This window comes from Mytilus californianus, unplaced genomic scaffold, assembly GCF_021869535.1.
Source record: "Mytilus californianus isolate M0D057914Y unplaced genomic scaffold, xbMytCali1.0.p SCAF_6, whole genome shotgun sequence".
Taxonomy (NCBI): Eukaryota; Metazoa; Mollusca; class Bivalvia; order Mytilida; family Mytilidae; genus Mytilus; species Mytilus californianus.
In genome coordinates, this window is record NW_026262712.1 from 110,395,450 (window position 1) to 110,418,512 (window position 23,063).

Consider the following 23,063-nt stretch of genomic DNA (forward strand, 5'->3'; position numbering starts at 1 on the left):
TGTGTCCAATCATTAACCCCTTCTCCGTGTGTGTCCAAACACTATAATCATTAAACCCTTCCCCATGTGTGTCCAAACACTATAATCATTAACCCCTTCTCCATGTGTGTCCAAACACTATAATCATTAACCCCTTCTCCATGTGTGTCCAAACACTATAATCATTAACCCCTTCCCCATGTGTGTCCAAACACTATAATGATTAAACCCTTCCCCATGTGTGTCCAAACACTATAATCATTAACCCCTTCTCCGTGTGTGTCCAAACACTATAATCATTAACCCCTTCTCCGTGTGTGTCCAAACACTATAATCATTAAACCCTTCTCCATGTGTGTCCAAACACTATAATCATTAACCCCTTCTCCATGTGTGTCCAAACACTATAATCATTAACCCCTTCTCCATGTGTGTCCAAACACTATAATCATTAACCCCTTCTCCATGTGTGTCCAAACACTATAATCATTAACCCCTTCTCCATGTGTGTCTAAACACTATAATCATTAACCCCTTCTCCATGTGTGTCTAAACACTATAATCATTAACCCCTTCTCCATGTGTGTCCAAACACTATAATCATTAACCCCTTCTCCGTGTGTGTCCAAACACTATAATCATTAACCCCTTCTCCGTGTGTGTCCAAACACTATAATCATTAACCCCTTCTCCGTGTGTGTCCAAACACTATAATCATTAACCCCTTCTCCATGTGTGTCCAAACACTATAATCATTAACCCCTTCTCCGTGTGTGTCCAAACACTGTAATCATTAACCCCTTCTCCGTGTGTGTCCAAACACTATAATCATTAACCCCTTCTCCGTGTGTGTCCAAACACTATAATCATTAACCCCTTCTCCATGTGTGTCCAAACACTATAATCATTAACCCCTTCTCCATGTGTGTCCAAACACTATAATCATTAACCCCTTCTCCATGTGTGTCCAAACACTATAATCATTAAACCCTTCTCCATGTGTGTTTTAAAATCACGATGATAAGCAAACTACATTATTGATAAATTGGAAATATAAGAAAGTAAGGTTTCAACCCCATCAGGCGAAGTCGACCCGAGATGGTTTAGTATATATTCTTTTAGGTCCCTTTTGGTCATATAATTCTTCGCGTATTTATACATCCCTGGCTTTAAAAAAATGTTTCTGATCATTCCTGATGAAGTTAAACCAATAAAAGCGCTCCAAACGCCCCATAAATTACACGGTGATATCTTTATTTTCATAAAAACTTCGTAAAAATGGGAGGGACTACAAAAACTACAGTTGTATATTTTGTATTAGCACAAAATACGTAGAATAGTGGTTGGACTTCAAAATCTTTTTTTATATTTTGTATACTAGTGGGGCATCACCAATTTACCCTCCCATAGCACCAACGCTCAATATTTAGGTGTCTCCATAACTCTTTTTGACTGTTGTTTGTCTTCTCGTCTCTTTTGTTTTCGCCTTGGTGTTATCTGTACTCCTTTGACTTTCTTTTTGTACAAAAAAACTATTGAATGTTCAGTAACCCTACATGAATGAAATAAAACACTATAAACATTAAGATTAAGCTTTATTGCTGTGAATTTATCAGGGACGTGAATATACACATTGAAAACATTACTTATAGAATAACTAATCGAAGAATTCAAATAGAGAAAAATATTCAACGAGTGACCGAACAACACATTAATTAACGAATGCGCGTAGCGCATGAGTTAATTATCAGTGTTGTTCGGTCACGAGTTGAATATTTTTTCGATATTTGAATTCTTTGATTAGTTATTCTTTTTATTACATTGGGCAAATGGCTTTTTTATGAAATTAAAGTAGAAAACGTAAGGAACTATATCTTTTTCTACGCATTCACAATTTGTTTTGATCCGACGTTATCGACGTCTTGACAACGCCTATTGTTGTATGACGTCAGAGGAGTGAAATAACCACGTTTATTTCACATGTGAAATTATCGGTTTTTATTTCACTGGGAAATCAATGTAATTCATTGCAACCAATGTAATAATATAATCAATCTACAAGATGTGGATAATTATCGCAAAAGCAGACATATCATAACTCATAACTTTGTAATCCAATAAAGAAAGTCTTTATAAAGTACAGACACACAAATATTAGGAAATGGAAATTATGATACCAATACATGAACTATAATTTTTTTATAAGATTACCATGACTTGACTAGAAATTAATATAAGTAACTAACACTATTTTCAAAACACAATGATTATGAGAAAGCCTATCAAATGTGTATTTAATTACTAATAAACAGTTATATATGTAATTTGATTATAAATATTACTAGCTGCAAATAAAAAGTAAGACAATAAAGTATTCCATGGAAGACTTGTTGTCGTTTTCCATAATAACATATTTTTTTAAGGGAAATAAATGATTCAATCCGTTGGGGAATTTATGATCATTCTTGTTCAGTAGTGTAGTTATTTTGGAACAAAGATGTTTGTACCAAAGTCAACCATGTTGGAACTCCCTTTGACTATTGGATACATTAGAAATCATATTTGATTTAGACGGAACAAGAGAACTTCAAGCACAACTTTATTTCGTGTTGTAGATTGTTTGTTTTATTTCTGTTTTGTGGTAAAGCAGGAATTATAGAATAGAAAATGTGACAAGATCACCAAACTCGAAGCACTTCAAAACTCTCAAATTAGATCTAAGGAAATACTGAAAAAAAAAATTTGAAAAAAGAAACAAGGGGTGCACTTTAACAGATTATAAAGGTTTAATTTTAAGTTTTTGATTATTTCTATTCAGTAGTGAAGGAGAGAAATTCTATGTTAGTGAATATGTGCCTCGTCTGAACCAAACTGAAAAACTTGTTTGGATTTCTAAACCTCCAGAAATTATCGATGTTACCCCAAATATAAGAGGTCAAATAATCACTCCTTGTACAAATGAATGTTTTCTGTTAGGAAGTTTAGGAGGTAAAAAATAAAAATAGTTCAATGTTGACATAGGACGACATATAGTGATCATATGATTCGACACTATTATACAGGTCATAAATAAAGCAGAATACACAATAAAGAACCTTTCACAAAAAGCACCATACATAATAAAGCACTTTATAAAACAAAGCACTTCTGTTATAATGAATAGTACATGTATCTTTTAAGCTTCCGTTATCTAGTTACCAAATATGGTTTAAACTAGGCAACTTCATAAATAGATACACATATTCATTACATTACACTTTATGATCATAAATCAGAGGTTAATGACATTAATCTATCAGATATTATTTTCTAAGTTTGCCAAATTCACAATTTTATATCTTTGCATCTTGTTTTTTTATTTATGACATAGTCTATTACGGAGTGGATGCCTGAAGGACCTTACTTGGCCTGATAAATTTACAAATTGGAATACATTTTTTAATTTTCACCTTTAAATGAAGTCAATGTGTTTCTTATCATCCTTTTCGTCCCATTTAGTCCATAGTCTATTCTTGATATTGCTAAACAAAAAATAAGTTATTCAAAGATCAATAATAGTATCATGCAATTTGTTCAAATTTATTTGAAATGTCATGCAGCAGTTGGACTGTTTCAATGTTTTAATGTGCTCAAGCTTCCAAAAGTTGGTTTTGTGGTTTTGATCGGACTTAAAAAAGTAGGCCAAATAATGTCCTTATGGCATCACACTTACAACAGTGTGATTATTTGGTTGAATTTTCTTACTCATAATCGATGATTTGGTATACTTAATTGATTATAACAGTTACAAATACTGAATGATATAGCAGTTGTTGTGACTGTCCAACCAACAAATTGGAATAAAACCTCATTAATGGCTTAAAATATCAATTTCGTGTCATTAAGATGAATAAACTCAATGAAAATCAATCAACTGCCTAAGTCAACAGATCCATCAACGGTTCTGGTCTGAAAAAGACAAAAATATTTCAAAATAAAATATAAATATTTTAAGAAAAGATAACTAATATTTCAAATTATCATCAAGCTGTTAAAGGCAACAAAGACTGAGAAAATAGTTACATGCACTTCTACAGATGAGATCTATAACTCATCAACAACACAGACATCTAGATGTATACCTTAGGTTAGCATAAAAACAATCAAAGAAATCAGGCTTATAATTTTGTACGTCTACAAAAGACTTATCAGTGACTCAAATCAATAAAGTTAAAAAGCCAAAATAAGTACGAAGTTGAAGTAACTGAAATAAAATAAAGACACTCTCTTATCGAAAGTAATAAGGAACAGAGCAAGGAGTATTAATATACAAAACCACATTGCAAAGATTTTTTCAAGCCCTCAGCCTTCTTATAGCATATTTCTTTCAACCTTTGTAGCTTGATTTATTGAAAAAGCTTCCCAATATAAGAGCAGTACTGAAACATATTTTATGAAGAATTTAAAGAAGATTAATAATAGAGCAAATTTTCAAATTCGTAGATTTAAGACATATGATGCAACTACAAAAATGAAGCCAAAGTGTTTGTCCCAGGTTAAAAAGGTCATCTGTAGTGTCATGGATGCACGAAATTTATAAAGTGTATTTCATTTTCTTACACCTATAAGGTGTTTGTGTGTTTAAAAGCATTTGGTGTTGATATAAGCCATTGCTGTTCTCTGTTTCACAACTAGCCTAGACAATGTAGAGCTAAAATATGGTATAGCTAACAGTCTTCAAGATATCTTTTCTTGTTTCATTTTATTTTGTGCTGCTCCTTCATTGATGTACCGGTATTTCCCACCTACCTTTTTATTCATACACATGTAACATGCTTTTTTAAACTGCAATTTAGAACTAATTCTTATCAAGACTTTATTATGCAATGACATATATATGTTCCTTTTAAATTTCATACTATTTTGTCATCATTTTAAATTAGAAAATGCTAGCCTTACAATAAAATTCACCATTTACGAAAATGTGTGAATTAAAAATGCTTTAATACAAGTCGGACATAAATTGTTTAAATGGTGTTTACAAATATAAGTTGACAAATTTGATTTGATTAATATTTTATGCACATACTGGAGGCATAAAGTTATGAATAAATTCTCACAGGTAGCACACTTTAAAATATGTACAGCAATTGCGTATGCAAACCAGTAAGTGTCAAAAGTAATAATTGTGAGACACTTCTGTGGATGCTAATTATATAAGTGGATAAAATATTCTCATTTAAGCAAACAATTACCTTAGACAGTTACCCCTTGTCAACTGGACCCCATTCCCGCTGTACATCCAAAACAGTGGTTATCTGTACGAATCTTTACATCTGCCATTTCATCTAATGAACTGATGTCCCAAACAGTCAGTCTTTCTAAAAACGATAATTATCATTTGTTAAAACATTCCGTAACGATCGTTTACATTTTTTTTTCTATCTCGATAAATTTGAGTAAATTTTTAAACTAACTCAAAGTACTATGAGCAATAGAGAATAGTTCAAAATTCTTTCACATTTTAAGCATTGATAAAAAACTTTAATTTGAAAGACTATCCCAACAGTCATCTTCCTGTTTTAAAAGATTTTATATTAATTTTTGTACTTCATTCCTATGATTTTTTAAAACTGAAAGTCAATTGTCATATATAGTTCCATTCTCAATTTTATGACATATCATTGTCATAATTCAAGTGTCAAATTAAGGCGATAGTAGTTAACCGATGTTCAAATCGATTAAAGAGACACACTTAGTTTACTGGGAATGGCATCAACTCCACAAGGAGCGAGACCGGCTGCGTCAACAGGGTAAGCGTCTCCTGATATGCATACAATACACGTCATGCGAATTCACATTGAGGCAACATATCAGAAATGGGAATAGGACTAAGATGGTAATTATATACAATGACATATTCCAAATGGGGAACTTACTTTGTGATTCTCCTCGACACTGTAAGTCAAGTTGTTGATTGAAGTCGCAATCGTAGATCTGACCATTCCAGTTGATATTCATCAGATTTCTACACATTAAACCATCTATTGTGTCCAGATTATAATTTCGTACAAGTAACTCCATATAGTCTTTCAGCTCGTTCCTTTTACACGCAATAGAAAATAATTTGTTTCATTTTTGAAAATATTCGTGGAAAGCAATAATCTTCATATATATTGAGTAGAAGACATTACTAAGTCTAATCCGTTTGTATATTTTATGAAAAATAAAATATGTTTAAAGGGGCATTAGCTACAAGATATAAAAAAAAAATAGAATATAATTTTTTTTGGTTCAATCATTAATGAAAATGAAATGGTGAAATAATAATTCGCTTTTAGCAGACAGTTTAGTTCAATTTTGTCAAAATAAGCTAAGAAACATCGATGATGAATTATTCACTTGCAAGATTAACATAGATAGAGCATACTTTTTTATTTCTGCCTTAGCTTTGGTTCTAAAATCTTGAGAATATACGTCATGTATATATGTATATTGTGAAAATTCAAACATTTGTTTAAATTTGTGAAATCAAAATTTATATATAAAGGGAAATAACAAGTAATAATTTAAAAATGAACCAAAATGAGGATAAATTAGTATTTAAATAGGACTATTCAATTAGTAAAGTCGTCTTTTTAAAGAACATTGTGGATACAAACAAACAATTTGAAGTGATTCTGTAATCCTCCTATAAGCCCAAACCATACTGACATTAATGATCATTTAACATCATTAAGCATACTTAGTTTTGTTGTATGTAAGATGTTCAGACACAACTTACAGCATTTATTAGCAGTCAATTGTAACATACCGTCATTATTTCTTTTTCAAGTTGAAAGAGGAAATACTTTTTCAAAATTAAAGTGAACAAATTTATATTGAGCTATATATTAAGACCCAAAAAACCTTTATCAATTTGAAATGTGAATCATTGTGTAAATAAACATATGTAAGATGATGAAAGCCATGCTTAGTTTAAAAAGCTCATGGATCTCAGGACATCTTGTTTGCATTTATAAAAAGCCGTAGCGAAATGTTCCCCCGCTGTGTGAATAATAAACAAAATACTAAATTATGGGTCACAAGGTGTCTTTGGGGTACGATAGTCAAAATATGGTCAAAGTTAAAAAACAACTGCGTAAAATGTCAACTAAAAATTTCAGTATAATATGGTCAACTACATGTGATGGCAAACCAATCATGTTAAGTATGAGAGATTCTGTCAAATTTCATCAGAGAAGTTTCGACATTATGATACAGAAGTTAACAAAAAGTCCCATTACTACCGTAAAAATGGTCAAATCAATATGACGGTATAATATGGACAACTATATATGGTTGAAAACAATTCTGCTAAATATGAGGGTTTTGCGTTCATAAGGTGACATCGTGGTACAATAGTGAACAAAATGATAAAAGTCTATTACAAATGTTACACTCCAAAAAATGGTCAAATCAAAATGACGATATAATATGGTCATCTTCACACGATGGAAAACAATCCTACCAAGTAGGAGTGCTTTGTGTCAAACGGTCTCAAAGAAGTTGCGTTCACTAGGCGTCAATGTAACAAAACTTAAACAAAATGGTCAAAGTCATATAACTCCTTCTAAAATTGTCGAATTAAAATGGCGGTACATTATGGTCAACACATAATAGCAAACGGTCTCAGAGGAGTTGCGTTCACAAAGTGTTTTGGATTGACGGATACCAAACTACCCGCGTCTCCAGTTTTGAAATGAAGTGCTAGTTTCTACAAATATAATTAAAAAGAGATATATGTACAAGGGAATGAAACAGCAACTCAACGACACAAAAACCGAAAGTATTGTTTTTCTGACGAAGAAATGAAGCAAATATGAATGAAAAGAGATGTGAAATATACTTCAAAGTGTGCAACTAAAGGAAAAAAAGAAAAACAAAGCAAATCTAAATTCACAAAAAAAAAACCGTTTGTAAGTTATGATACCGTATCATTCTGAGCCAATGTATGAAGTAAGATCAAACCAGCTCAGCCCTTAAGTTCCTTGCATTTTTGTAGACTATCATTTTGCTAACTTATGCTGATTTTAAAGTCACTGAACATTCCAACTAGAGAACTATGCATGAATATGGCTAAACATTATATAAACTTTTATCAACATTATCATTAAACTAATAAATATTTCTTAAAATATCGTACCTTCGGTAAAGAAAATCAACAAAACGTTTTATTGGCATATTTGTCATGGTGTAAAGCTGATTGAATTCTATACCAAAATGTTCCAACAGTTCTTCTTTGTATTTCTCTGCTAACGGGACCTGTGGCGGTGGTAAAAAGCCACCTTAAAAATAGATATGTTGGGAATATTTTTGTTGTATAGATTCATTAACATTTTTTCGTATAAAATATATTTTCTTGTAGACTTGTCTTTCATTAAATAAGCAGGCTTAAATCGAATTGAATTCCTATTTCTGCTAATAATTGAATATTAAAAGCGTAATGAAGTGGTTACATTCCAAAATATGTCCACTACATTGTATTTGATTACAGAGTTGAGAATTTGATTCAATTTAGTTCTGAGAAGTCAGCCACGATTAGTCATAGTGTATAGCATCAAATGTCAAGACCCCAAAACTTGTCAATTTTTTCATACTTGTAATTGATTTATAAATGAAATAAAAAAGTAAAATAATGCTAATAAATAAAATTGTAGTGTTTTTGTCATTATTATGTATAGTCGCCCTCTTATCTTGCACAGCTGCACCTATCATGATAAAACATGATGATAATTTAATCCCTTCTATCATTTAATAGAAGTCTATGTAGGCAATGAGGGGGTACATATTACTTTCATTTAGCATTGTGAACTTAAAATTAAACGTTGCATTACAACAAAAATCGAGGGAATCACATAGACTGTGTCCTGCCACGAATCATTGCATTACCCGGCATGAGAATCCACAGTTAGACCAAATGTCCCAATCGGGAAAAAGATGCAATCAGTAAATTAACAGATCAGATTTTTGTATCTAGAAATCATGTCGATAGTGAGTTGAGACATAAAAGAAGCATCGTATTTACCAACCAATTCATAATGGTGACCGTACAACTTATGTATTTTCAATTTCAGCCATTTATCTAATAGATCTGTTTTAGCAGTTTTTGTGTCAGGAGCATACCCCTGTCAATGAGGTCAATACAATCTGAATATGAACGAGCGTAACGTATAAACTGAGATATGTTAACGCCAAACGATGGGACAGGGAGAAATGAGAAGTTGACAATTGGAAAATTGAATTCATCTCTTTTTTCATGTATTCTAGTTTGAAGTCGTCCAATTGTGTCAATATCAAGGAAAAGATCAAGATATGAAGCAGAATTATTCGTTTCGGTAGTATCTTTAATCTCGGGGTTAACTGGAAAATATGAGATGCCAGCAGTCACTGAAATGTTGGTTATTGAGTGACAGGACATCACCAATATATCTGAAAATGAAATTAAAGAATTTTGTGTGATATCTTTTTTTCTTTTAGTCGTATGAATTGTGCTTCATGCGAGTTCAAAGGCGAATTTTTTAATTGAGTTATCTCCATTTACATATAGTTATTGGTAGATCATAACGAATCATACGGCATTCATTACTTTAACGAGCTACTTGTGCTCAAAGATTAGTTGCATGAGTCCCTTAACGTGCAGAGAGCGTCACACTTTCTCTACACGAGACTTTGGATTTAACGTCCCATTTTAACATGACGTGGCTGCATGAAATGTAAATCCAGCACAGCCAAACTGACGCACCATTTAATAAAGGATAAACTGCCGGATGGTAGACCATTGTCAGTACCCTAGTTCGCCCTTTGGGATTTTAAATAGAATATCTGAGTGATGATTATTAATTAATTGCTTAACATTGACGTGAATAGGATCTATAAAATTGTTAACGTCACTGCGCTACGTTGTGTTTACAAACACAGACAGGGATGAAGGCTGAAAACACACAGCTAACCATACTGTTGCTATAGGGATACGATTGCAATCTGTGCAATTATTAGCAATAAAATGATAGTTCTTAGCATTAGGTACGATTAAGATAAAATGAAACCAAAGAAATTATGATTTTATTTTGTTTCAAATATTACTAAAAGAACATTGAAATAACAATTCGCTATTCGCTGCCAGTTTGTTAAAATAAGCTAAAAACAAGAATGTGTCCATAGTACACTGATGACCCACTCGCATTATCATTTTCTATGTTCATCGGACCGTGAAATTGGGGTCAAAACTCTAATTTGGCATTAGAATTAGAAAGATCATATCATAGGGAACATGTGTACTAAGATTCAAGTTGATTGGACTTCAACTTCATCACAAATACCTTGACCAAAAACTTTAACATGAAGCGGGACAGACGGATGGACGGACGAACGAACAGACACACAGACCAGAAAACATAATGTCCCTACTACTATCGCAGGTGGGGGCATAAACACATCGCTATTATTTTAATAGTTTGACCTAATACGGATCCGTATTCATGAAACCCTTAAAAGAGAGGCAGGAAATATCAAAGGGACATTCAAACTCACAAGTTGAAAATAAACTAACAACGCCATGACTAAAAAGGAAAAAGACAAACAGACAGATACTAGTACACAAATCACAACATAGAAAACTAAAGACTGAGCAACACGAACCCCACCAAAAACTGGGGGTGATCTCAGGTGCTCCGGAATGGTAAGCAGATCCTGCTCCACATGTGTCTTCAAATATGTACAAAATGTTTAAACTTTATTATGATTGCATGCATTGTTTATAGATTTTTTTTGAATTTTGGAAATCTGGTAAATAGTTATGTATGTTTTAAATAAAATCAATTAGTTTTTCACTTTGGTGGTAATGAATTTGGCAGCTAATGGCCCTTTAAAATATGATAAAATTTGAACTTACCCAATGGATTGTAAACCAGATCTAGCTGTAAATCCTCCTCTCTACCATAACCCAAAGAATTGAGGACCAGTAAAGCATGAATGCTCTTGTCAAATACTCCTTTACCACGTTGCATGTTGACATTTTTAGCACTGTAACAAGGCAGTGATGCTGCAACATGTAGTTTATTGTCTGCAAAGAACTGTGCAGTATCTTCTTGACCTAAAACAACAAACATTATTCGGAAATAAAGAAGAGCAAACTAGAATTACTTACTGGTGTGATTCTATATTGTAAAATAATTACTAATATGACTTTGTACATGCTTACCACTGGAAATAGACGCATCTCATTTAAAATACTAAACATAAAAATAAGTGACAATTTAACTTAAATTTTCTCTCATTTAAAAATGATATTTTTTACAAGTATAGTCAAGTAGTTTGTAGTTTTTCTGGTGTTATGATTAAAGAATGTGTGTTTTACTCCTTGACTGAAGTTTTCAGATTCAGAACTTTGTCTTTTTCAGATCTAATGGTTTTTTTTAAAACTTTTCCTGCTCCTCTTAATTTGTCTTTAAGTAATTATGACAATGAACAGATTAAATAAAACAGTGAAACAGTTGCCACAACTATGAAAAATCTACAATACATAATAATCAAAGTGCCCTTGGGCACTAAAGAGAAAATAATGCTTTCCTAATTGTACAGGATCACATTCAGGAATATTTTGAATCTGGGTAAACATCCTTTGTCTCAAATTGTAGACAATATTTATTGAAAACAGACATGGTGTATAGTGTTTATATTTTAATAAAACAGTTTTCTTGACAAGAATCATACACATCGATATTTTGAAACTTGAGTGTATTATTAGTAATCTGTTGCTTGACATAGTAACGAATATGATGTTAAGAATGTTCACTAAACTGCACTGTTCTTTGAACTATAAAAGGTAGAGATTAGGCTTCGAAAATAAAGATATTAAGCCAGTTACATATGAGTTTTGATTGAAGAATATGCAATCTTTACCCTAATAAAATTCTTTCATATTATTAATATCACCATTATAATCATTACTCCTAATTAGGATTCTAAATCCTACATAGGTCTATTTGGTCAGATGTATTACTACTAGTGAAAGTGGAATAACTCTATTTTACCTGGTTCTAACAAAGAGGTTAAATTACTTCTCACAATTACGTCTCGACCGAGTTCTTTTCCTCTCGCTGCAAGATATCTGAATTCTGCATTTAGCTCCGGGGCGCCACCTGTTACATGAAAATTATCATTTGGCATGATATGACGATGTATGGATTGCAAAAAAATTAATTGTTTATTGTGTAACGATATATTGATTGTTTTTGCGTTACGTCCGGTGGCATATATATGGTAAAATGAAATCTGTAGCAATTTATTACTTCTTAACGCTATAAACTTTGTCAAAAATTATTATTGTAATAAAATAAGCCTAGAAAATGAAACTTTAGTAAAATATTTGAAATTTTAACTAAGTTGTATACAGTAAGTAAAGCGACAATCACTGAGCAAATCTGAATATATGCATACGAGACCACAGATGTATGGGACAAGGCACAGATCAAATCATTTTCCAGACTTCTGTAATTTTCATTATTGATTTTATTTTCAGTTGTGATGAATACTGATGATAACATAAACCATGTGTATATTATTCTATTTTAAGTATTAGATGATCCATAAAAATTGAATAAGCATAAGTATTAGCCGAAAAATAATATATATACAATGTATACAAGAAAAGGGAAATTAAAAAACGATGTATCTATTTTGCAAATATATTTGAAATGACCTAAAGTACCAGAAAATGACATAAATGGATATAAGTTCTGTGACCAGATCCTGGAATAGTCGGAGTTTACTCCCCAAACACCCAAATGGCACTGCGATAAAAATCTAACCACCCTTTATTCTAAAAGAGAAACTAAATGATACATTTATCCAAAATATTTGGATAATTGAATACCTTTGCACCCCCAGTTTATGGTGGGGTTCGTGTTGCTCAGTCTGTAGTTTTCTATGTTGTGTTTTGTGTACTGTTGTTTGTCTGTTGTTTGTCATTTGGTTTTTTTTTCCTTTTTAGCCATGGCGTTGTCAGTTTATTTTCGACTTATGAGTTTGAATGACCCTTAAGTATCTTTCGCCCCTCTTTTGCAGAATATTTCCCACGCATATACATATTCTTGTGATAAAGTGTACACGTGGTTAAAATAAAAATCTTTGATATATCACTTTTTTTATTCCATTTTACATTGTGCAATTATATCCATGTGGTCTCTATCAGTAGAGTTAAAACATTGCAAGCAGTTATGTAAAAATATGTTCAAATCAAACACTGATAGATGTTATTTCACACAAAGACAGCGGTGTTACAAGAACCGTTTAGACCGAGAGACGCTAAAAATTCACATCAAGCACAGAACATTTGCAAACTGATTTCAGACCACTTTGTATGGTAATTGCTAGAATTGTAGTTTTATCAACTCCATTAGAGGACTGGGAAGTGTGTCTTGCAGTCAAGCAATGATTCTTAAAAGTATGTTGCTTTTTTTTGGATTTCGATTTGAATGGACTCTTTCTTTCAATTCCAGATTTGAGTTACCTTTTAGAATACCAATTTCTTTGGATTCTTTGCTTGGAAATTTTAAGGCAAATGACAACATGTAGATGTAGTATTAATAAACAATGATTATATATCACTGTGCAATGTCTTCAAATGATCACATGTAGATGTAGTATTTATATACAATGACTATATATCACTGTGCAATGTCTTCAAATAATCATGTTTTCCAACTAAACTCGTCTGGTTTTTATGTTTGTTATTTTTTACATTTCTCAAGTTCGTTGGAAGCAACCGAAAAATGTTCGATGGTTTTCCATTGATATCAGCACCTGATACCAACTTATACTTACACCAATTTGTGATAATTTCTTTTGAGCATGTTTGTGTTCATAATAACTTAAAGCTACAATTGTATTTAACTGGTTTAACGGAAGTATGTTTAACATTAATTAAATGTTCTACGATAAAAGCGTTTTATACTATGGGGATAGCATTGACAGTATTCAAATCAGATTAAGGTAAAAAAAAAATATCACACTATTAGAATAATATGTATACTGTTACAATGAAAAGCTTCATTACAATGTATCTGTATAATCAGACATGTCCTCGACTACTATATAAACATCACTATCAATGTTCAATGTTCAATGTTCATCTATGTAGTTTTTAACAGTTATAAAAAGAGATGCGTTTTATATCACAATATATATTAAGCATATATTTTACCTATTCTTCTGAAAATACTGAAAGCAAAAATAAAAATAAACTATATTCTTATTTTAAGATGAAAGCGGTGAGTGCAAAACAGGCACATCGAAATATTGTATTTAAAGATATCTGGCTTGAAGTTGCGTGGGTTGGTAACATAAGTATTCAGATCTGTAAAGTTATTTTCTGTCCAGAATCAAAACTTCAGTGGTGTTATAAACAGTTTCATAACTTTTTGGAAATGATTTCAATTTCGATTTAGATTGTATTCCAGAAATAACAATCTCCAACAGTCAAAGAAGCGTCAGGAGTTGGGAAATATAATTCACATTAACAGGAAAGATGACTGCAATACATGCTATAGCACTTCAAAAATAATTTTACCTGTCGACTACACTACCAAACGTACCTGTAAAGAAATAAGTTATGGACAGTTCTAACCTAGAATAGATTCTGACAGTTCTACCCTAGAACAGTTTACAGACAGTCCTTCCCTAGAACAGATCCAGACAGTTATATCTTTAGAACAGTTTTGGACAGCTTTATTTAATATTTCGAACACTTCTACGACAGATTATTCTGACAGTTTTAAAGAGAGATTAGAACTGATCGAAACTGTATATCCTATGTTTGATCCCTGCATTGATATGTCTTATTTGAAATTATTTGAAACGTATCGTCAACCGTCGTAAATTGAATCTTATACTATGTCCAACCTCTAGGGGTTAAGTATATCCAAATATTCAACCATTCAACCGTAGCTTTTTCTATTATATTAGGGAGTTATCATTATTTCACAACTTCGTTTAAGAGGTTTTACCTGTTAAATCCAGTATTGTTACAGACGGACTATTTTCCAAGATCTCGCCACATCGTTTAAGAGGTTTTACCTGTTAAATCCAGTATTGTTACAGACGGGCTGTTTTCCAAGATCTCACCACATCGTTTAAGAGGTTTTACCTGTTAAATCCAGTATTGTCACAGACAGGCTGTTTTCCAAGATCTCACCACATCGTTTAAGAGGTTTTACCTGTTAAATCCAGTATTGTTACAGACGGGCTGTTTTCCAAGATCTCACCACATCGTTTAAGAGGTTTTACCTGTTAAATCCAGTATTGTTACAGACGGACTATTTTCCAAGATCTCGCCACATCGTTTAAGAGGTTTTACCTGTAAAATCCAGTATTGTTACAGACGGGCTGTTTTCCAAGATCTCACCACATCGTTTAAGAGGTTTTACCTGTTAAATCCAGTATTGTTACAGACGGGCTGTTTCCCAAGATCTCACCACATCGTTTAAGAGGTTTTACCTGTTAAATCCAGTATTGTCACAGACAGGCTGTTTTCCAAGATATCACCACATCGTTTAAGAGGTTTTACCTGTTAAATCCAGTATTGTTACAGACGGACTGTTTTCCAAGATCTCCATACATTTGACAGCAGTTTTATGGTCCATCATTTCTTTCCGTTTTGGTGATGATTCAACATGGCAGTGATTGCAAGCCTGGTTACAATATAGGCCTATGTTGATTTGCATTTGTTCACAATGCTTTCTTGTTAGGGTCGACGGTCGAACTCCTGAATTATAAAATATGCAATGTTTAAATACTTAAAATTTGTTAGTACAAATAATATTTCCTGCTAGCAAGACACACATGTGTAGGAACACACTACGTTCATGTGACTCTATATGATAATCTTTCCAAAACACCTTTAACCAGATATTACACTTTATCATAATATTTTCATAATTTTCATCAATAATAATTTCACGAGTTGGTTGACCGTTATGGAATATCTGTTTCACAGATGATGAATTGTATTATCCGATTGCCGTAACCACAATCCTGTCCTCTTTTCCTCGGATTCGACCAACCGAATTAGACTTATCGCCGGGTTTGTACTTACATGAGCAACACGACGGGTGTCACATGTGGAGCAGGATATGCTTACCCTTCCGGAGCATCTGATACCTCCACTGTTTTTGGTGTGGTTCGTGTTGCTCAGTCTTTAGTTTTCCTTGTTGTGTTTATCATTTTTTGCCATGGCATTGTCAGTTTTGTTTTCGACTTATGAGTTTGAATATCCCTTTGATATCTTTTGCCTCTCTTAAACGATTAGTTAAATTCAGAATAAATCTAAAATTAAAAGATCAATTAAAAACACAAGTTTTCCTATGTGAAGCGAGCTTGTTTTGTGAAACTCTATACTTTTATTATAATACGGATAATTGTACAAATTAATCAATTTTATTCGGGAATGATCGTCATAACTTTTTTCACCAAGAAAACGTCTATAAATGATTTGAAGATAAGCAGTTTCCTTTCGTAATTGGAATCTTTATATTATGTTCATACTAAATAGGTCAAGGAATACCAACTATTTTAAACCATTCAAACCGTAGCTTGTTCAATCATATTATGGGTAAGCAGTCACTGTATTTCAGACAACGTATATACAAAATGTACCTTCCATTAACACTAGTTTCAGAATTCAATGTTCATACCTGTCTTTTCTTCGGCCTTTTGTTTCCAGAACTGAACAAAGTTTGGAACACCAAGGTCATCAAGAGCTCTTTGTCTTTTCTTTCTCTCATCTTTTGTCATTTGTTTTTGGCCTATTTTTTTCAGTTTCTCAGCTGTAAGTTTGAAGTCAGGGTCATTTTCCATTTCTTTTAACGTGTCCGGAATCAATGACCCCTATAGTAATTGTAAATATATTTCAACTGAATGGGGACCAATAAACATAAAGTTAAACATGTATTGTCCGTCTACCAAAAGTTTGATCTATTATGCGATGATACATGTATCTAATTTGTTAAACGTTATTTGGACTACATGTTTTGAGGAAAATATTTCTTTTGTCTAACTTAAAATAATTTTATTAAAACTTTTATGTACATCAATAATCTAAATTGTAGTACAAATTAAAACAAGAATGCACACGCTGAAATGTCTCGCCTGCTTTACTGACAATTGATTTGATGCTGAAAGTCTTAAAGATAAAGGTTTTACTACAAGTATCACATAAACTTAACATGTTTAAGGATCCATGCCAATGAGGGCAAGGTTAGATAAATCCTGTCAGACAAACATGAACATCTACATCTGACAATTATTCCATACACCAAATATAGTTCACCTATTGCTTATGATAATTGAAAAAACAGACCAAACCACAAGGTCAGATGCTACCTACCAGACAGACATGTACAAAAATGTACACCTTACAATTATTCCATACACCAAATAAAGCGGAGCTATTGCTATTACCATTTGAAAAACAGACCAAAACCACAAAAACTTAATATTGACCAATGAACCATGAAAATGAGGTCAAGGTCAGAAGATACCGACTAGACTAACATGTACACCTTACAATCATTCTATACATGAAACAAAGTTGACCTATGTCTTATAAGTACTAAAAAAAACGACCAAAACACAAAAACTTAACCTAATGCTTAAATACCTGAGATACTGACCTAATCGCGTAGCTTTATAATTAACAATGCTCACTGATCCATGAAATGAGGACAGGACACCGATATACCAAATATAGTTATCCTATTACTCATTTTAAGTGAGAAATTCACATGACAAAATAAGTGTAATTTTCTTCAAGCAATCGCTGAACCATGAAAATGAGGTCAAGGACAATGGATATGTGACAAGGCGGAAACTTCGTACTATAAGGTATCTGCTAAAAAGGAAAAAGCATCCAGGTCTTCTAACTTCTGATATATAAATAAAGCTTTATCCAAATAGTTTACGCCATCAGACAATAATCCCTATGTCTCGCAAACTACGAATTTCGTCGCCAATCTAATTAAAATATAGCTCTCTGATTTTGTTATACTCGTCACATGCGAGACACAAAAAGTACATGAAGATAAACAAAATATCAGGCTCCTCCTTTATTATACGAGTGGTTACAAAATGCAAAACTAAATAAATTTGGATTTTTTTTAGAAATGTAAAAGCTTCCTTATATAATGTTTCCAAAAGGCAGCCCATTTGATTGGCAAAACCCGTATAGAACATTATTGGAAATTGTTGAATTCAACCTGGGAACAGTATTCCTGATTCAATGAAAGGTGAAAGAACGGTTTTGGATTTCAAATGATTTAACATGACCGTTGTTTTTTTTAATTTAGGATAGTATAATGAGGAATTGAAACAGAGTTCATAAATCTAAAGTAGCCACAGCTATTGCTTGAATACTGCTGTTACCCAAGAAACAAAACAAATCAGAAAAAAAATTCAAAACAACACTCCTAACAGGTTTCATAAGGCTGATCCAGGGTTCGAGGTAATGGATAGTGTAATTGTCCAAAATGGTAAAAAAAAAATCGTTGAGCCTAGCGAGGCTAAATATTGTTAACGATTTCATGTTATAAAAGGATTTTTTTTCAGATTAAAGGGGATGGGTTACACCTTTATATCCCTGCTAAATCCTTCATGACCTCGTAACATTTAAAAATCAGTATTTGTTAGAGGTCAGTTAGTATCTAAAATTGTCAGAACTTCTAAAGACGGATAATGTTTATATGTATTATACATTTTATTCATGTACATAATTTTCTAGTAAATTGTGAAGACTTCAAGTGCTAACTAAAAGATAGTAGACATTGCAAACATGTCAGTCAGTAGTCAATGACATATTGTTTTAAATATTTGTAGCCTTCTGTAGTAGAAAGCATATGTTGACCATGCTCTCAAATCATGTACCATCTTTTATTTCCTTGTTCAATTTTAACTATCATTCTGTTAGTAACTGGAATGGGCAGGTTTTTTTTAAATGTGTATTATTTTTTTAGATCACTTTTGATCGTATACTGTTTACTTCTCAAGTATTTATACATCCCTGGCTTTCAAATTTTTAGTTTTGAGCATTCTAATGAAGGTTAATGCAGAAAAGTTCCTTTACTTTTCGAACATATGATCTAGATACAAATGTAGGCAATTGGGAAGTTTGTGTGCACCTAAAACTCCTGTAAAATACAAAATGGGTTGTATTTTACCAGTCATGTATATTATGTCATATATATCCTTACAACAAAATGCCTATATGTGTAACAAAAGTATGTTTGCTAATTCAAAAAAGAGAATGTTTACAAATCATCTAAATGTATACAGCACATGTTAAAAATGCTGAATACCAAAAATCAGATGTAAAGTGTAGCTTGTTTATCAAGTCTTTGTATAATTTTTTTTATTACATTTTAGGACATAAAGAAAATATTTCAATCCTCTTGGTTTAATATTTGATAATAAAAATTATATGTATTCTGTTTAATTGAATCATGCATCTAGTATTTTTGGGGACTAATATTAATTTGCTTATTTATGAGTGAATAACTCTGAAAAAGGATATAACCCAGAAACAAGAATAGAATAGTTTTTTTTTGTATTGAAATTCTGCACACTTTAGACATTGTACAAGATTGTGTTTTTATGCACTGTTCATGATGTTGCTGTATAAAATCATTATCAAAGTAAAGATGTTGATATTAGATTATAGCAGTGGCAGATTCAGAAATTTTCATAAGGGGGGACCACTGACTGCGTAAGAGGGGGCCCGCTCCAGTCATGCTTCAGTGATTCCCTAAATAATCAACCAAATTTTTCCCTCAAAAGGGGGGCCAGGGCCCCTTGAAAAACCCTCTAAATCCGCCTCTGTATAGGGTTGACAGCCCAACAGCATATAATACAAGAACAGAAGAATATGACAGTTGTTTTCCATTAGTTTGATATCTTTGAGCTTTTGATTTTACCATTTGATGTGGGACTTTCCGATTTGAATTTTCCTTGGAGTTCGGTATTTTTGTTATTCTACATTTTTTCTAATGTACCCCGCGTTGCACATATTTTATCTACCCAAGGTACAAGGGCAATAACTCAAAAATGCATTTTTTTATTAATATCTTAGAGAAATGAAGGCTTCAAAGCAAATGCAATGTGATTTCCATTATAATTAATATTTCCAAGGGGCACAACTCGTTAAAAATATTCGATCAGAATTTATATTTGAAAGTGTCAAAGACATTGATGATATAAACCTATGATATAAGTTTCATAAAATTCTGGCAAGAATTGAACATATGAGAATAAAATTCTGGCAAGAATTGAACATATGAGAATAAAATTATGGCAAGAATTGTACACATGAGAGCACTAACAATGCAATTTTCCATATAATTAATGTTTCCAAGGGGCATAACTCTTTTAAAAATAATTTATCGGCTCTGATGTTTGAACTTCTCCAAGACATTGCTGATATAAAGCTATGATATAAGTTTCATAAAAATCTGGCAAGAATTGAACACATGAGAGCGCTTGATGCAATTTTCCATATAATCAATGTTTCCAAGTGACATTACTCTTTTAAAAATAACTGTTTGGCACTGATTTTCGAACTCGTCCAAGACATTGCTAATATAAACCTATGATATAAGTTTCACAAAAATCTGGCAAGAATTGAACAAATGAGAGCGCTAATGATGCAATTTTCCATATAATTAATGTTTCCAAGGGGCCTAACTCTTTTAAAAATCATTGATCGGCACTGTTTTTAGATCTCGTCAAAGACATTGCTGATATAAACCTATAATATAAGTTTCATAAAAATTTGGCAAGAATTGTACACATGAGAGCGCTAACAAGACTGGACGGATGGACAGACGGACGGTATTTCTATGTCCCCCACAACGCGTTGCACGGGGTACAAAAAGGTTTTAAAAGTACTACACCCATGTACACCAAGCATGATTTCAGTAAAAAAAGTATTGAATCATATTTTATTTTTCCTGCACTAATCTTTGGTTGTCTTTTATGTTTGAGTGTGTATAAGTACATTTCAATTTCACCACTGTTGTATGTTTCTTTCTATAGCTACATGTACATTTTGTACATTGATGTACACTACTGTACATGATATATGTAACTTTTGTTTTTCAACTAATTGAGATAAAAAGTGAGATTGTTTTTGTTGCTAAAAAACAAGTTGATGATGAGGGATTGGTATTAAACATCCAATGGCAAATATTACATAGATATAAGAAGATGTGGTATGAGTGCCAATGAGACAACTCTCCATCCAAGTTAAAATTTATAAAAGTTAACCATTATAGGTCACAGTACGGTCTTCAACACTGAGCCTTGGCTCACACCGAACAATAAGCTATAAAGGGCCCCAAAAATTACTAGTGTAAAACCATTCACGCATATCACTGAGACAGGAACATGGTTAAGGTGGGAATATATATATGAACACTGCCTTGTATTAAACTGATATGCTAAGCAGGATTTCTCATGTACTACGTTCACAAGGTAGCAGTTTACAGGAATATATGTCACCTTACCAAAACACATTACTGTATGCACACTATTATTGTTGGACAGTACATGCTGTATGTTGACCTATAGATTAACTTGCAACATAACATAAGCATATCTTCAGACTCACTTTTGTCCTTTCTGCCAGAGCATCAAGACCAATCCATTTTCCAGAGACAGAGGGAGCAACTGTTCGTGGTCTTGACTTTGGTCTTGTCAACTTGTGAGATTCTACATCAATAGGCGTGTTGTAATCAGGTAAATCAGGCTTTGGAGCTGGGGATGATTCTTTGGCAGTATCATCTTTAACTGAACTTCCAATACTTCTAAAATTTCCGAGAGTTCTTTTAAAATAGTTTAAATTACCATATCTGAGGTAAGCAGTTCGATTTACGAATCTAATTAATAAACCCATTCCAGAGACTTAAAATTTTCGTTTACAGAATGTCTGGTATACGGAAAACAACTGTAGAAATGTTCCAAATCCAATAACCGGTAAACGTCATCAATAAAATAACTACTATTATGAAAAAGTGATTCTGCTTATCTGCTAAATGTTCTACTATTTGACATGTGCAACATTGAACTTCCACAAGTGCATTTTTGTTGATTTCTTTGTTCTCAAAATTGACCTTTTGTAAAAATTATAAACGGAAAGTACCATCGGAAATGATATGGATGTGATCCGTAATGAAAGTGGCGACCATCGATTTTATAACTTGTGACACAAAAGACAGTACATGGTTTGATGATTTAATATTCGTCTGTACTTTGAAAACATATTTAAAAAAAACATATTGATTTCCATACCATTTAATTAATCAAAGACAACATTTAATAGCAAAAAAAAAAAAACGGTGACATTAAAATTTTCACAATCTATATGATTTTTTTTTAATTAAACAAGAAACAAGGTACAATATATTACATCCAGGTCACAGTGGATTTTTGTTTTATTTTATCTATATTTCAGCCGGTCAGAGTCTAAAAAATTGAAAATGAAATAAAATGAAATAGACATACAATGAAACAAATAATTTATTGAATTTTTGGGACTATAAAAATATATTTCATTATACAAATTTTTCCGAATTTCTAATGATTTCATGACCAGCCTCAAAGGTTTTTTTCTGGTATAAATTTCTTTAGGTAAGCTAGAGACAAAATGTGAACGTAAGTTTAAGATTAAGTATAGTTGCATTACGTATGAACTGAAAATACACGTTCAGTATAATTTCAATTATGCCAATACAGAAGCACTGCCAATACTGGCCATGGACAGCTGATATCCGCACATAACTTATCAATCAGCAGATACAGTGGCAGGACTATATAACATGTTTATACTTAAAGGAATAACCAAAACCGTCAGCAAATTTACCAAAGGATGATACAATCATACTTGTGCCGATTCCAAACTGGTCAATTTAGGAGAAATATGAGAATTACATAATCATAGCTATAATTTTAATTATCTAAAATACTTATACATACTATATGACGTTAAACTGAGCTATGTATTGTACATAGATATCTTTTCC

At 32.3% G+C, this 23,063-nt stretch overlaps 1 protein-coding gene across 1 annotated transcript; it reads right to left on the reverse strand.

Annotated features, from left to right (window-relative positions):
* Positions 1–1,557: 1,557 nt before the first annotated feature.
* On the reverse strand, positions 1,558–22,164 carry LOC127704636 (uncharacterized). The gene is made up of 9 exons (XM_052208768.1): positions 21,653–22,164; positions 16,692–16,884; positions 15,566–15,763; positions 12,033–12,140; positions 10,892–11,092; positions 8,144–8,285; positions 5,898–6,061; positions 5,214–5,339; positions 1,558–3,927 (listed from the first exon to the last, which is right to left on the reverse strand). Exons 1-8 carry the CDS (start codon positions 21,935–21,937, stop codon positions 5,233–5,235), a joined length of 1,398 nt encoding a protein of 465 aa, XP_052064728.1. The 5' UTR covers positions 21,938–22,164; the 3' UTR covers positions 1,558–3,927; positions 5,214–5,232.
* Between the last annotated feature and the right edge of the window lie 899 nt (positions 22,165–23,063).

Bases quoted from the DNA above. Each gene is read 5' to 3' on its own strand.
- LOC127704636 (XM_052208768.1), bottom strand. From the start codon at position 21,937: ATGGGTTTATTAATTAGATTCGTAAATCGAACTGCTTACCTCAGATAT. The intron at 11,093-12,032 runs GTAAAATAGAGT...TTGTTGTTTTAG, and splicing joins AACCTCTTTGTTAGAACCAG to GTCAAGAAGATACTGCACAG. The intron at 6,062-8,143 runs GTACGATATTTT...TGCGTGTAAAAG, and splicing joins GTTGATTTTCTTTACCGAAG to GAACGAGCTGAAAGACTATA.